Genomic DNA, 16,414 nt, shown 5'->3' on the forward strand with positions numbered 1-16,414 from the left:
CTTATTTTAATGTTTTCCCTAGTTATAGGTGCATGCTTCAACTTGCCATTGTGGTCATTGTGGTTCGTTTCATTCAGCTTCTTGTTCTATCTGCTTTCTTGAGACTTGGGAAACAGTATTTTTCTGAGTGATTGTACTATATTGTTCCAAATATAAGGCCACCCAGAATAGAAGGCAACCTCCAACTAGAAACAGCTCAAATATGGAGAAAGGCTGGGGGCCCAGAGCCCGGCGGGTCTTGCAGTGGTGGCAAGGGTGCCGAGGAATAGGACGATGCCTGCCCACTCTCCCGGTGAGTGAAGATGAGTCAGCTGCTGCATTTGCTTGTGCATAACCAGATGACCTCTGTTGCTAGACGAAAAGTTATTCTGGGGAGGGGAGGTGGGATAGAGGACAAGTCTGTATACACAAAAGAAAGGTGCTGTGTGTCTAAATCTTGGGAGGGAAGTTGGGAGTAGAGTCTTTCCTCTCCTAAACAGTCATTCTTCAGTGTTTTGGTTTTTTTCCCCCTGAACCTGAGGGTGAAAGTTGAGTCACTCGAAACACTGGAGAAGAACAAAGGTACCCTGCACCTTTCCTGAAAGGGACTTTGAAAGGTCAGTGGCCATGGAGATGGATTGTTAGACACCACCAGGAGTCTCCAGACCAGCCCAGAAAATTGCCCTTTCCGTTTGACCGCTGACTCAAGGGACAGTGATGTGCTGTATGATCACGTGTAGTTTGAAATAATCCACCCTGAAGTTGGAAGTCACATTTCCAATTTTATTAAGATTTTCCTGTTTTTAAATTCCCTGTCTCCTGAGCCAGCCAAGTTACAATTTAAACAGACAGGCTTACTCTAATAGAAAGAAAGTCCAAGAGTAGAAATAGAAATAGAGTCCAAATGTTTAAAATCATTTGTTTCATTTCACTCAGCACATTAAAAAAAAAAAATACTTCAGTGAAACCGTATTAGTCAACTGAGAGTAGGTATTGATTGAACCTAGATAATTCTCCAAATATTGGTTTGATTCTACTGAGAACATAGAAATCTAACCTTTTATTTTATAGTAACTAAATCAGATGTGATTGAATGAGGTGCCTGATTCTGTTATAATCTAGAAAACTGTTTAACACCTGTTCATGCACAACTTAACCAGACATTTGGTTACTTTTGTGGCCTCACAAAAGTCACATAAAACATGAATCTTGATCTTTCTAGTAATTATTAGTCCATGGCTCACAAAGCACATTTGAAGTAGAACTTAAATCCCTAAATGGTAAGTTTTCCTCCATTGTGTAGTTCCTATTGTACCAATTATTTTATTACTATTATTATTATTAGCATTAGTATTACTGTTTTAAGGAAGCTTCTTTAATAAAAGAATGTTTGTTGTTTTCTGAACAGATAAGTGTAGAAAAGAACTGCCCTTAAGTTAAAACAATGCTAAATTGTCCAGGGATTTGGTTTCGGGAAGCTACCTATCATTGATTTCAGAAATTCCCTTAAACCAAAATACCCTGAAAAATAGAGGCCTGATGCCCAAGCAAAATCATGTTAGGATTGATACGCTTACCATTTTCCCAAGTCTGGGAAGGGAACCTTTGAAACAGAAGGGCTGGGCAGAGAAGGGTTTGAAAGAAAGAACTGGAAGGAGGGTGGCACAGAGCCGGAAATGAAATTACCAGCCAGAGGAAAGATGGCGCTGCAATGGTGGGTCCAAAATAAGAGGTTTGAAGTTAACTGTATAACCTCAGAAGCCTTTTCACAAGAGTTCAAAAGGGTGGTAAATAGTAGGGAAAGAAAGTAGTAGAGCACCAGAGCTATGCAGAGAAGAAGAGCTTCCTTTATAACTCCTTTGGTTTGGAAACACTTGATGTCTAATAGAGGAAAAGAAGTGTTCAAAATTTGGTGGTCGGTTTTAACCATCTTTAAACTTCAAATTGTTTTCCTTCTGTTATTTGTATCAGGTACTATTATGTCTGATTTACTGTGAATTACAAATACAGGAAAACAAATTTTATAAGTTTTTTCCTAGGGATAGTTGGGGCTATTATAATTGGTTGTCCTCCCTGCTATTAATTTAATCATTAGTAGCAATGATGGACAGAAGCTAGAGAGGTCACCTAAATGTCAGATTCTATGGCTGCTTCTCTCTGTTGGCTTCTGAGGTGGCAAGGATAGCCTTCAAAGACATAAGAAGTGACAGCAACAAGGGAAGGGAGAAGATATTCTAAATTACACAGTGTATACATGATAATTTTTATAAAAATCAATGGGAGTTGTCAATTTCTCTAAAAATAGCATGGTTTGCATAAAAGCCATACCTAAAACTATTGGGACACTCACCTTATCCTTCCCATCCCTAAAATGCACAACATAGAAGCTCTCCTATAGATGCAGGAAAATAAATGTCCCAAACTATAGTTGTTTCTTCCCTCTATGAATCTACACTTGACGCTCTTTCAGTGGTTCCTTCTCAGAGGATTAGATTCACAGGATCAGGATAAATGGAGCAGTTATTAATCTATTAGGCATGAAAAAAAAATCTGTAGGCTTGTTGATGGACAGAAATTAAAATCTCTCAGGTCCTCTCTGTGTGTAAAGATCTCCATAAAAACAGGTTTGGAATAGTCCCATTAGACTGCCTTTTCTAGAGGGTAGATAACTGCTGTTCTGTTTCTTTCCTGATCCCTTAGTGTTTCTCTAAGCAATCCCTAGGAAAAGCCCAGTTTTTATTTTTTTCCAGTTACTGTACGGTTGACTGACTCTCACAGGTCAAATTAGCAATGCCTAGGTTCTGATTTCTCAGCAATTCAGTTTTAGAGTCGCTAAACTACAAATGTATAATTTCTGATCTATTTTGCTCTTCATTTTTAAAATGACCGCAAAATGCTAAATTTGGTTAAATCTCTTTTGAGTATGTTCCACTATAGGTCTTTCCCTCAAAGGGTTTTATAAGAGACACAGTTTCTCCGATGCAAGAATGTGATGTGTCTGCATTTTCTGAGACATATGGAATATGGCATTTGTCTTGCTGAATGAGCATGTTTAACTCAGCTGTGGAGTAACTCACAAGTTCCCTATTCTTGAGTATCTTTACGTTTCAAAAATCGCTCTTAAAATGTTCTTAATGGCCAATCCTCATGGGGCACTGCTCACTTTGGTAAATCAGAAATGACACCTGGACATGCATAGTGATAGTTCTTGGTTGGCTTTTCTTACTGGTCAAGCAGCAAGTGTATTCCAAGTAACAGGTTGATAGTATCGTAGGACAGGCTCAAAAAAAATTTAAAAAATGGCTAATTCTCATTTGACAGTGAAATTGAGTATTGAATTACATCTATGCAGTTATAAACGACTTTTGTTTTAATAACAAAGTTGTTGATTTTCTACTAAGGGTTCTTTTAGGTTGTCATCAGGGGCTGATGGGAATAACAGTTCACCCAACTCTCCAGCTAGCTTCAGTGGACATACCACACCTTCTCAGCAGCCTGAACCGGTGGTACATTCTCTTAAGGTAACCAACTGTGTACAATCATTTATCCAGAAATTCAGTTGTGTTGTGGTTTGTTTGCTGTAGTATGGTAGTCCTCACAGTCTTGTGTTAACCATAGATACTTTGTTTTTTGAACCCTTGTGGTATATAACTTTATCTGATTTTTAAAGTATGATTTTAATTTTTTAAATTAACAATGGGTTTGAGTCCTTATGGTTGAATCTCTAGTGTTACCATTTTGTTTTGAGTAATGTGATTCATTATCTGCATCGAAGTTGAAATCTGATGTGCATGTCTATTCATATGTGTAAAATATTGTTATAAGTATTTTATGTGCAATGTTTGTAGCATGGATGTCTTCAAATATAGGGAGGTAATAGTCGGCCAGAGGAAGGAAGGTTACCATATTTTTTCTTTCCTTATGCAATTGATGTATACATTGTGCAACTTACTAAAATAAAATATTGAAATAAGCATAAACCCGCTCTATCCTCCACTAAGTAGAAATTAGGTCTTCAAACTCTAGTTAATGCTCATTTAGAGATTATTAGAAAATAGATATATGGTCTTGTTCATAAAGCTATTTTATTTTTGACTTTTACTTCAGATTCTGCCAATGACTTCAAAAAAAACTTGGCTGAAATTTAGCATTTAATTTTCTTTACCAATAATGAGCTTTCCAATAAATAATAAGTACCATACGTAAAATTAATGGTAAGTGACAAGCAAGCAATATAAATATCTAAGAGAAGAAACTGATGCAGGTAATAAAAATCATCTTAAAATTGAGATAGTTCCTTGAAGTTGTATCAGTTTCCAAGTATGAAACGTGTCCTTCATATTATCTATAATTCCTAACATGTAGCCTTAGTGAAACTTTGAGCCCTGAAGTAGGTCGAGTGCTTCAGTCCTGCCTTGCCACATGAGTTTCACAACTTTTCTAAAACTGTTCTCGTTTCAGAATGTTTTATTAACAGCCTGCAGATGCATTCTTTTGGAGTGGGCCACACTTTCCCTGGCATGCCTTAAGCAAATGAGTAGCTGAGAACTTCAAAATATTTGATTTGAGGATGATTTGGTTGTAGCAGGAGATTTAGCTCCCTCATTATATTTTGCTGTAACTTCGATTAAATGAGTGTGCTTTTTCCAAGCATACACTGCTGATAAGGGAAGGTAGCAGAACCATGCTGGTGGCCAGGGGCAGTGCACTGGACTGGGATAACTCACAAAGTGGGCAATGGAGCGGAATCCTTGGGAAGGCACAGCAGAATGAGGGGCGCTGCCCTCCGTCTAGTGGGTGCCGGTTTATCCACTGATGAACATCTTGCTCTCTGCAGCAGCATTTGAATGCTGTTTAACACGAATGGCATGTTAAACATGCTGTTACTTTAGCATGAACTAGGTAGGCCCTAGCTGTCTGAAACACATTTTACAAATGAAAAATGAGAGCAATCCTATAGCATTAGTGTCTGTACATACTCCCAAAGCAACACATTGCCCTACTTTTCATACTGAAAGCTGATTTGGCCTGTTGCCTTATTAAATGGCAAGTGCAGTTTGACTCAGAGCAGTATAGCGGGTTGCACTGCAAACTTGCCCCCATTTCTCAATGCAGCTGGGTTAGTATGGCCTAACAGGAAGGGAAGGGCAAGGAAGAGCTCTTTAATTTTCTCTGAATTCATTCTCCAATTTTCATATAAAATTTTATCTCAAGAGAGGAAGATATTATGTTATCATCAGGACACACAAGTGTCCTCAATTGGCAGATGGGTAATACTGAGCAACTGAAGTATCTTTATTGGATAACTGGAGGTTCTTGAATACAGAATATGTTTGCTTCCATGAGTTAACTGTGTCTGAAACAGAAATATGTGCAAACATAGCCTATAGGAAGAAACGTAACCACTCAACATGTTTTGTTTATGAAAGCCCAGTAATCTAGAGTTGATTTATGTCATAAGATTTTTCTGTTCTGAATGGAATAATTAGAGCCATGGCTCAGTTTCTCATCTTCTGCTATATATCCCAAAAATCTGTAGGGTTTAATAAACTGTGGTCATGGTTGAGGTGGGGGGGAAGGTGGGAAGTGTTGTAAATCACTGAGAAATTAGCTCACTTATAATAACACCACATTTTTCTTGCTTTAAAATTCATAATTGGAGCTTCACTTCATGTAGTAGTAATTAACTGACTTGAAGTACACTTCTCTGAGGTGCATTATAAATTGAATTTGTAGGTAAATGAGCTTGTTCCAAGAGTACTTTAAGTTTCCTATGAATATTCACTGAGCATAGTCAATGATTTCCCTTAAGAATATAAAGAATATAAACTGACTGTAATCTGAGTTAACCGGGTGAGGCTTTTATTCACTACCGTGTTTCCCCGAAAATAAGACCTAGCCGAACAATCAGCTCTAATGCGTCTTTTGGAGCAAAAATTAATATAAGACCCGGTCTTATATATTATATATTATATTATTATATTATGAGACCCGGTCTTATAGCAAAATAAGACTGGGTCTTATATTAATTTTTGCTCCAAAAGATGCATTAGAGCTGATTGTCCGGCTACGTCTTATTTTCGGGGAAACTCAGTACCGCCATAGCCTATGTTAAAGAAGTAGTATGTACATAGTAATAATAGCTAGAAGTTTTATGTTAACCAGAGAGTAGTTTGTGAATTAGAGTATTCATGACAGGATTGAACTCTGGTGAATATCAGTGTCATCTCTATCTGTGCACTTGACATGAAGGTCCTACTTCATGCTTAAGTCATTTATTTTGGCCTGTTCATTGGTGGTAATGCTCAGGTGCCACCTTTAGGTGTGGCCATGAGCATTGTCCATGAGGACAACAGAACAGGGAGTTTAGCAGTGTTGATTCTACAGGAGCTTTCAGGAAAAGGTTTTTTTTTTGTTGTTGTTTAATGCTACGTTAAAAATGCTTTGATTATAAGCTGATACAGAGAAAAATAACAAACAGCACTCGAAGCCAAACTATTGTCCCCTTTTGTACTATAGAAAGTATTGACATGAAAACTTTACAGACATTTTTAAAGGAATATTATTTTCAGTCTATTTAGTGGTAACTTAGAGAAATGGGATCTAAATTTATTTAAAAGCATCTCATCCCCAGATACTTTGCTCTAATGAAAAATATTTAAAGTGCTCCCCAAATATTTTCACTATAAGGAGTCAGTGTTTTTTGTTGCTACAATCAAAGAGCCATCTGCATATTACGTTCCTAGCACTGAGAATGTCCAGGCAAGAACTATGAGGTCAGGAGTGTTAATGTTAACAAAAGTTCTTATGTACATATTCCTGGGTTCTGATCAGTTTCACTTGTCACTGTCATCTTTTCTACAGGCCATGTCTACATATCATTTGGACTGTTTGGTGTATAATTAATTATATTGCTCATCTTCACAATGGAGCAAGAATTATTGACTGTCTCCAAATGGTGGACACAGTTGGGTTACCTTAATGACCCAATTAACTAAATGCATCTAATTATTTTAGACATTAATGAATTGACTCTTAGTGATGCAATTTATTGCTGTTAATGGCCATCTGAAGATCAAGCAGAGTTGATTCCAAATAGTTTTCACAACAATCAGCTATTTAAAAAGGTTTTGCCATATATGTATCCACTCTGATATGCAGACATGGAGAAAACTAAAGGTTTTACAAAGTGGAGCTCCTTGATGGTTTTATTCATAACTAACAAGTTTTTCTCCATGTGAAATTTGCTTTTTTTCCCCCCCAACAAATCCAGGTCTTGGATGTTCAGGAAACTATAGATCGTCAACAGGGTAAAGAGTATGAACATGACCTTAGTGAGACAGAAAAAGCTATAGTCAGAGAAATGTGCAATGTAAGTTTAATGTGCTTTGTTGTGTATTCTGTGTTGAAAGCCTCATTACAGCTTAGTTATTGCTTTATGAATACCTATTTTTAAAAATGCTGGTCAAATGCCTTTATATTTTTATTTGAAAAGAAAACCAACTCCCTTTGTTCTTATCTTTAGTATATCTTGTTGGAGTTTTAGTAACACAATAATCATGTTATAAAATATTCAGGTAAGCAATAATTACCAAATTCTATATTCCAAAATGAATTATGAAAGTTTCTAAATAATAAATTTATTGTCTAAAATGAGTTATTAGTTTTGATAAAATAAATGGGTTTCTATTTCATACTTTTAAGAAGTTCCTTAAAAATCACTGTTTAAAAACCTCTGATAAAGAAAACAGACTTCTTCCCATTTATTTGTAATTATACTTAGGGGAAAAAAATCTCTTAATAGGTAATACTCTTAGTTCTTCATGTATATGTGTGCTTTATGTCATGTGACCTAGTATCTTTACCTTTCAGTGGTTGACACAAGCTCAGAAAATAGTAAGAGGAGATAGATATGAACTTAAGAGATAGTTAGACACACAGAAATCTATCTATGAAGTCAGAGGAATTCAGTAAAAAAAACTGACATGCTGTTTTCATGATGCATATCCTACGTAATCATTAATGTGATTTGGATTTTATTAATCCCTGACTAAATTTTAATTTTTTGAGTAGTATGCTTAGATGTATCACTTAATCAAGAATATAGTGGTGAAGCTCATTGAAAAAGCTAAATAGAATGAACACATTTGTTAAAAGCAAAAATCATGGCAGATTATATTAAGGAATGGTTTTAATTGGCTTTATATTTTACTTTCTCCTCATATTCTTTGTCTACTAGGATATAAAAATTGCTTAGAAATCCCCTTAAGCTTTAGGCTATTAGTATCAGATATTCTCACTTAACGTACTTATCAACCTCTTTGAGGTCTTCCTGGAATCCAGTAAACGTTACATAGTAAGTCCCGTGGGCATTTTATATGCCGGGAAAAGAGTTTTAGTTTCCTGCTTGCTTGTGTTGTGACTGTTTGTTTGTTTTTTCGTTTTGTTTTTTTGCAACCCTTACCAAGTTTTTCTTTTTCATTTCTGCATATATGTTTTTGTCTGTTTTCAAAAGGTCATTTTAGATGGCATCATTTCCTAAATGCATCAATGTTCACCTTCTGTAGCTTTTCAATGTTAGTATTTCCTTCACATAAATTTAAAAATTTGAGCCACGCACCTAAGAATGCCTGCCTGTTTCTTCTCATCTGTTGACTATGGAATGAGAAAGTTTAGACATTAGGAACTATAGAACTAAAAGGGCTCATCCCCTAAAGGGTTGTATTTGGAGCTCCTTCTAATTCAGATGTCTGAGTTTTACCGTAGACTATGGGTGATTGTATAGGAACTACTACTGGGTAAGACCCCACACTCGCAGTTTATGTTTGATGAAAAGAAACCACCTGAAATTAGTCAATGACTCAAATTACTTGTTCAAATTATTCTCTAATGAACAGTGAAGTTAGCAGGGGTATACTGAAATCTCTCATAAGGACTAGCTCTTTCCACTTTCTCAAGTGTGGTAAATCTGGGGACTTCCATACTCTTTCATGAAGAATGACAAGCTATGCATCTTATAGAGGGGATATTCTCCATTATGCCTAATGCCAGAATTTCTGTAAAGAAATGCCAGGATTGTTTCTTGTCTCATTTTTATAAATGATTTCTAGACATTAGAAAATCTTAATCACAGAGGAGACCTACTAATGGACTGACTCTTGGTTAGTTCATTTTGATCTTTTTGTTTGCCTGCATTTTCATGAAAACAAAAACTTGTCCTCCTTGTTTACCTTTAAAAGTTCTCTAGGACACCTTTTCTATGTGTCCACTTTTGCCTTTGATCCCCCAAATTTGAGAAAAAATACAAGCCAGCCCAAATATTATAATTAACACTCTTATATTTGGAAACTATCTAAAACCCAAGAGAAAAAACTGTTGAACTAAAATATTTGTCACCATTATGAATTATATGAACATTGAAAATAGTGAATACTGGAGAACAAATATTTTTATTTTCAAGACATTTTCATAGATAACTAATTTCTTACAATTTTAGCTAGTTTCTGAAACCTATTAGAGAAATTATGCTTTTATAATAGTCACAGAAATATAAAGGTTTCTCATAATGTGAGATCAGTTATAAGACTGAGCTAGAACGTAATAGAAGTTTTGCCTCAGTTCCTGGTATTGCTCCTGAAGAACGTTGTTGACATCTATCCAATGAAAAGACTGTTATTCACAGCAGTGTCATGTTGATTAATAAGCATGGAGTGCCTTTATTCTCTTCCCACACTGTGCCCAGACATATACTGTCCTCTAAGAAATAGTAAATCTTTTTGTAGTAATGGTTTTATCTTAGTCTGTTTCATTCTTATAAATTCCCTGAGAACAGGTGAAATACTTGACTGGTCATCTAGGCCACAATCTCAGACACCGACCTATTCTGCTCTTTTAGTTAATAGGTTACTACTCTGTTACTGTTCATGTTAGCATCACTGGCTGATTTCAGACTTCAGCCTTCTCTTGAATTTCCTTTCACCAGGGTGCGCTCAGGATTAAGGCTCACTGCCTTCTACATTTGAGTACTTGAAGAGGGTTGCACTTTTGAGTTGCAACCATCTCATGCTTTGTGTCTACGGGTATGATCCTTTGAGGTTTTCCTATCCTCTGCTCCTAAACCAGAAATTTAAAGTGTTCTGAGTAGATGTAATTGTATATATCTTGTTTCCCCGAAAATAAGATGTAGCTGGCCTATCAGCTCTAATGCGTCTTTTGGAGCAAAAATTACTATAAGACCTGGTCTTATGTTAAGATAAGACAGGGTCTTATGTAATATCGGACCGGGTCTTATATTATTAATTTTTGCTCCAAAAGACGCATTAGAGTTGATAGTCCAGCTACCTCTTATTTTCAGGGAAACACAGTATATCCCTTGGCTTCCTGATTAGGTGTTTGTACCTCTTCTCAGTCAAGAAATGAGACTCTCCTATCTCCCTTCTGTACAGTTTGAGCTATCCATTGCTATGTCATTCCTTTCCAAAGAGTTAAGGATTGTAACTACAACTCCCTTCCAATATGATAAGACATTTCTATAACATAGTAGTGTCTGCTAAAACAGAGATTAATAGTTACATTGACTTACGAATAAAGGTAGACAGAACTTTATATTCTTACTGGGTTTCCATGGAATATCTATTCTAAAGGAAAAACAAAAGAAACGGTCTATGAATAATTGATGAACCAACTGGTTTTGTGTTCATGTTAGAGCCATGTAAATGTTTGTGGAATTAATCTGAACATAACCCTTATAGTGAAACACACTAGGAGGGTTATGACTGTTACTGTGTGTGTGTGTGTTTGTGCACAAGTATGGCTTCCAATTAATGTTAGTATATCATTGAATTCAGTTGTTTTACTGTACACTTATTCTTACATTAAGAATATAAATGTAAAGTAAAACACCTGATTTTTTATATTGTAATATTATATAGTATAGTATAGTATAGTATAGTATAGTATGGTATATTATATGTTATATAACACCTTTGCTGTTGTCCCTCTAATATGGCTCAATTTTTAACATTGTATTTGTATCTATTTCAGTGATTCTTAATTTTATTCTTATCTTCTCCCTGCATTTGGATGCTTTCTGTTTTGGTAATCCAAGAGATCATATACTGTTTGGTATACTAAGACTTATGATGACAGAGGCCCTCACTCTGCAGGGAAAGCCAGGGAAATTTACTAGTGGCCCTAAAGCTATTAGCTCAGGACTTAAATAGCTCAAGATCAAAGACTTTTCTTAGTGGTTTAAACATTTTGATATCCCTGTTATAGATGTGTAATATAGGAACCAGGATGCTTTTGTTTAGGGATTCTGAATTCCAGCTACACATTAGAATCATATTGGGAGCTTTTAAAAAATACAGATGCCTGCGCTTTATCTCTACCAATGCAGTCAATCTCCAAGGGTGGCAGTTACTATTTAAGGGTCCTCCAAGTGCACAGTGTTCAGCTATAGCTGAGTATCACTCATATAACTACAGTAAGTTGGCACATCACTCTTTAATTTTGACCCTGGTTGCTAACAAAGTCAAGTGGTCTCATCTACTGAGCAGTTCTGGTGAGTTAGAAGCTTGCATCACATTTTGTTTGTGTTTGAGCTCATTCATGTGGATATTTTGTCTCTTGTCTTCACATTCCTCTTTGCCCCTCTCATAGATTTCCCTTTCGAAAAACACACCCATCTTTTTTGTGGTAGAGGACAATTAAGTTTTTTTTTTTTGTTTTTTTAAGGTTGTGTGGAGGAAACTTGGAGATGCTGCAGGTTCGTGTCCTGGAATTAGGCAGCATTTGTCTGGAAACCAGTACAAAGGACCAATGTGAGAAACTCTCTAAAACATGACATCACCACTGCCAGAGAGGTAAAAGAAGAGTGGATTTCCACAAATCTGAACTCATGGAGTGATTGTACATTGCACATATTTTCCCTTTAGTGTAACTAAAGCTGTATTTTATGTCTCTCGCTTTGATGTCCACAACAGTCACTTTTGAACAAGGTAGCTTTGAAAATCACCATTTTGGTACCAATATTTTCATTAGAACTAAAATGTTTTTGACTCCTCAGATCTAAGATTATAATTGGGAAACATGCATCATTGGAAAAGTCCAGTAGAGCCTCCGTGGTTTTGATAGAGCTGACTTTAATGGTGGGAGTTTTTTTTTTTTTTTTATCATGTTCTATTAAAGATGGGAAGCTGGAAGACACCTCTCCTTAAGTTTGAGAGTTGAGTACCTATTTTTTATATTTTAATCCACAAAATACTAGTTCCTGATACATAATTTAGATGCAAGATAAGATTAGGTTTCTGGGTTTTGTTTTGAGGTGCTAAAAATACCATATAAATTCTCCTTACCAGATGGGAGCAAGAATTTATAGAGTGCTTATCACAGTACCATTTCTTTCAAAGGATCAAAATATATCTTTTCTTTTAAGCTTATTCATGAAGACATCTTGGGGACATGTCAACCTTTATTCCTTCAGTGTATCCATTGATGTTAATATTAACAATTTCAATTAAAAAATAAGCAAAACAATTTTTCTAAGTGTTTTTGACTGTGAGATGTCTATTTCTACAATTTAGTTTCTAGACATGCTGTTATATTTAATAAACTTCATGTAAACTTTAAGATATTGCACTGCATTTATGAAAAAGCTTTCTTTGTCTACGCAGCTATCTAATGGTTTATGAAACTGACGCATGTCCTTCATTGAAGCTAAAATGTTTGTTCAGACTGAGGTTTGAAAAAGAGGTGTGCTAGCTTTGCTTAGTTTCATTTTTTTGGTATATATATATATATATATATATATATATATATATATATATATATTAGACTGTGTGTATTGGAAATGCTATGATAGGTATTTTGTGTTTATTCAAATGCAATGATAGTTCCTTGTATGAATGTGCAAGAGGCCTATGACAGAATGCTAAGTTTTTACTGTAGTTTATAAAAAGTAGGAATGCAACAATTCCTAGTTTTCAGATTTCTAAATTACTCAGATTTGATTCATAGCAGATACTCTGGTGGTGTTTTTAAATGGGCTCATTACATAGTGTATTAATTGCCATTGTGCAAGGAATTTTGTTATACTTTTAAAAATGTTATTGTGATGAAAAATCAGCCCTCTGCTTTCAGAAAATATTTATGAGTTAATTTACTATAGAATGATCTCTCTAATTATTGTAATTGGGTTACCATTTAAACCAATCTTTCTTTTAAAATGTTATATATTTTTAAAATATTACTACTCTGTAAAAGAAAATTGCTTGCTATATTTACACCTTCTCTTGTGAGAAAAGCTTTCATCCTTAAATTGTTGTATTCCTATACTCTGAAGACATTTAAAATAAGCTTTTGTGCCTGCAGTAGAGCCTGCAGAAGCTAATACAAGAAACACTGGTCTTTTGACAAAATACTTCTGTAAATTTTGATACTGTATTAAAACTATTTTTTTAAAGTTCCGCATAAAATTGAGTATCAAGTATATGTGTTCATCTTAGCAATGGTAATAAATAATTTAATCTCACAGTGTTTTTTTCTTGATTTCTAATAGTCACTAAATATTAAGTATCATAATCCTGCTGTATGATAATGATCATAACACAGATAATGAGCTGCACAGATGACTTATTATCTTAAATATAAAACAAAGGTATGTTTTAAATATGCTTATAAGGGATTTAATATTTAGAGATTCAATTCACACCATTCTCTATTATAATGTCAAAATTTTAGAGTAAGAATATTTTAAAATTAGTTATACAATCTTCATTTGTTTTAATATTGTTTAAAATTATTTTTGAATCATCAGAGGAAATTTACTATAGGGGAAATACTACAATGAAAAACAGCCTCAGTATTTAGAAGCTTATATAACTAAGTCATAAATTGGAAAACACATGCATGCTCGGAGAACACACATACTTCTTGGAAATTACTAATAAAGTGGTAGAATAAGGCTTCCTACACTTAGCATCAGCCCTAACATTTAATGACACAGTAGATGGACAGCCCAGAGACTGAATCTTGCTATCACCTACTATATTTATCAATAAAAATAAGTGGTACTGTTCTCTTATGTGAGTAGTTTATTAGTTTATGATCTTATTTTCCGTAGAACAAAAATTAATTTATGCGAACATATCTTGGCAGAATGTTTCCAGCTTTGAAGCTGGTAGACATCAGAATCTAAGCTTTTAAAATGAATGTCTTAAGTTTCTAGCACATGCTTAAGGCACTGTAAAAATTTAGATCATCATATATGACATCTGGTAAAATGCTGACAGTTGATTGGAATGATTGTGCCTTAGTTCAGTGAACTTTTAATGAATGCCTACCACTACCAAATAAGTAAACACAGTTTTGATTGCTGACTGCTCTCAAGAAAAACATGGAAAAATAGTATCTTGGATGCCAGCTGGCAATTCCCTTATGCTTAGGATCTAGATACGATTGCCTCACACTTCCATTTTCATAATCTGAGGAAGTGGTGAGTTTCCTAATGACTTCTACTAATTTCCAGAGTTTTCACTCTGTGGTAAGCTTCCTGTTGCTTCATCGCCCCCTCCACCCCAAATGCAAACTAATTCTCCATTAGAAATCTTGTTATCAATTCCTGGAAAGCATCTGCCGACCTTAGAGTGGTTTATCAAGGTAGATTACCAACAAGGTCAAGGCACCTCTATGAAGAATTCATATATTGACTTCTAAAAGGTCCATCCTGGACATCAGCATCACAGAAAAGTGAGGAGACTTTCTTTCTCCCTGTAAATTTACAAGTTCAACAACTATAACTCAACAAAGGATCCTCTGCTTAACACACAAACATACCTGAAAGATCCATACATCAGAACATCTGAAGGTGGGCAGACTAAATGAGGAGGGGAGGCAGAACAGGGGTAGTAAGGACAGGGATATGCATTTTGGTGCCCACTGAGGTTCTATTGAGTGTAATAGGGGTAGAAGTTGGGCTACAGGTGCCACACTATGGCCTGGATTGTAAGAGGGGCAGTAGCAGTAGTTCCTAAGAAAAGACATCTTCCTCCCTGTTCCCATTGTAGCAGACCCTGGTAGAAGTGGCCGGGAAGCTTAAAACAACACAGCACTGCCAACAGCCATTACTCGACAGGAGGTGGCACTGCAGATTGAACACTTGCCTCTCTAGCATCACCCATCCCAGTAGAGCCTGGTAAAGAAGGTGACAAGCCCCAGCAGTGCAGGGGTGCTAATGGCCATTGCTGGCAGGGGAATGGAGTCACAAGATCACAAATTTGCCTCCTTTGCCCCACCCAAACTGACAAACCAGACAGAGAAAACTGAGATGCCTTAAACAGTATAGTGGAGCCACAAAATCATGAACTCGCCTCCCTGCCCCACCCATCCTGAAAGAGCCCAGTAGAAGTAGTGGAGAGACATCCAAAAACAGCAGGGCCAGGGACCATTAGTAAAAAAGGGGTAGCACTGGGAGCTTGCAAAACCAGTTCTCTGCCACCCTCCACATGCCCCCACCACAGTAGTGCCCTATAACTGAGGCAAGCTGGTCACAGAGGGGACACCCACCATCCCAGCTGGTACACAGCATTTTTCTTAACTGAAGTGGTGCCACTCCACTGCATTCCCAGAAGTGCAAATAGTGCAGGTAAGAGAAAACAAAAACTTCTGCTATAACACAATCTATTGGAAAACAAACAAAATGTACCCTGCCTATGAACCTGAATCACTGATAGCAAAACAGTATATAAACAAGAAAAGACCTCACCACCTCAAATGTGCAGGCAAACAAACAACCCATCAAATAACCATGAAAAACCAAGGTAACATGGGACCGCAGAAAGAAAATGAAGTCTCCAGAAACCAAACTCAAAGTCATGGAAGACTGAGACTTTAGTGACAGAGAATTTAATATTGCAGTTATGGAGAAGCTCAATGAGATCGAAGAGAACTCAGAAAGGCAGTTCAACAAGTCAGAAAGAAAATAAGCAAAAGAAGTACTTTACTACAGAGCTTGAAACTATAAAAAAAGAACCAAAGAAATTCTGAAGCTGAAGAACTCAGTAAATGAGATGAGGAATGCATTAGAGAGCACAGGAAACAGCGGACCAGATGGAAGAGAGAATTATCGAGCTCTAAGACAGAAACCTAGAAATGACTGAGAAGAAGAGAACTAAGAACTTTTTAAAAATGAAAGAACTCTATGAGAACTGTCTGACTCCATTAGAAAGAGCAACATAAGTATAATGGGTATGCCAGAAGGAGAAGAGATGGAAAAGGAAGCAGAGAGCCAACTCAAAGAAATAATTGATGAGAATTTCCCAAATCTAGGAAAGATGTGGACTCTGGAATAGAGGAAGCTAACAGAACACTTAATTATATCACTGTAAAAAGACCTCCAAGACACATTTTATTCAAACTGTCAAAAATTAATGACAAG

At 36.0% G+C, this 16,414-nt stretch overlaps 1 protein-coding gene across 7 annotated transcripts in view; it reads left to right on the forward strand.

Moving 5' to 3' along the window:
• Positions 1 to 13,510, forward strand: part of CCDC85A (coiled-coil domain containing 85A) — a 174,695-nt gene extending 161,185 nt beyond the window's left edge. For 2 of the 7 annotated variants that reach the window (XM_019753170.2, XM_074332003.1), the window contains one exon: positions 11,716 to 13,510. In XM_019753170.2, coding sequence (XP_019608729.1) covers positions 11,716 to 11,805 — 90 coding nt within the window. In that variant the 3' untranslated portion in view covers positions 11,806 to 13,510. Of the gene's footprint in view, positions 1 to 157; positions 293 to 3,380; positions 3,501 to 7,252; positions 7,352 to 8,494; positions 10,205 to 11,715 lie in introns of those variants that run through there. The other 5 variants (XM_019753165.2, XM_074332002.1, XM_019753167.2 and 2 more) reach the window with 5 other exon arrangements.
• Positions 13,511 to 16,414: the final 2,904 nt, after the last annotated feature.

This window comes from Rhinolophus sinicus, linkage group LG05 (assembly GCF_036562045.2).
Source record: "Rhinolophus sinicus isolate RSC01 linkage group LG05, ASM3656204v1, whole genome shotgun sequence".
Taxonomy (NCBI): domain Eukaryota; kingdom Metazoa; phylum Chordata; class Mammalia; order Chiroptera; family Rhinolophidae; genus Rhinolophus; species Rhinolophus sinicus.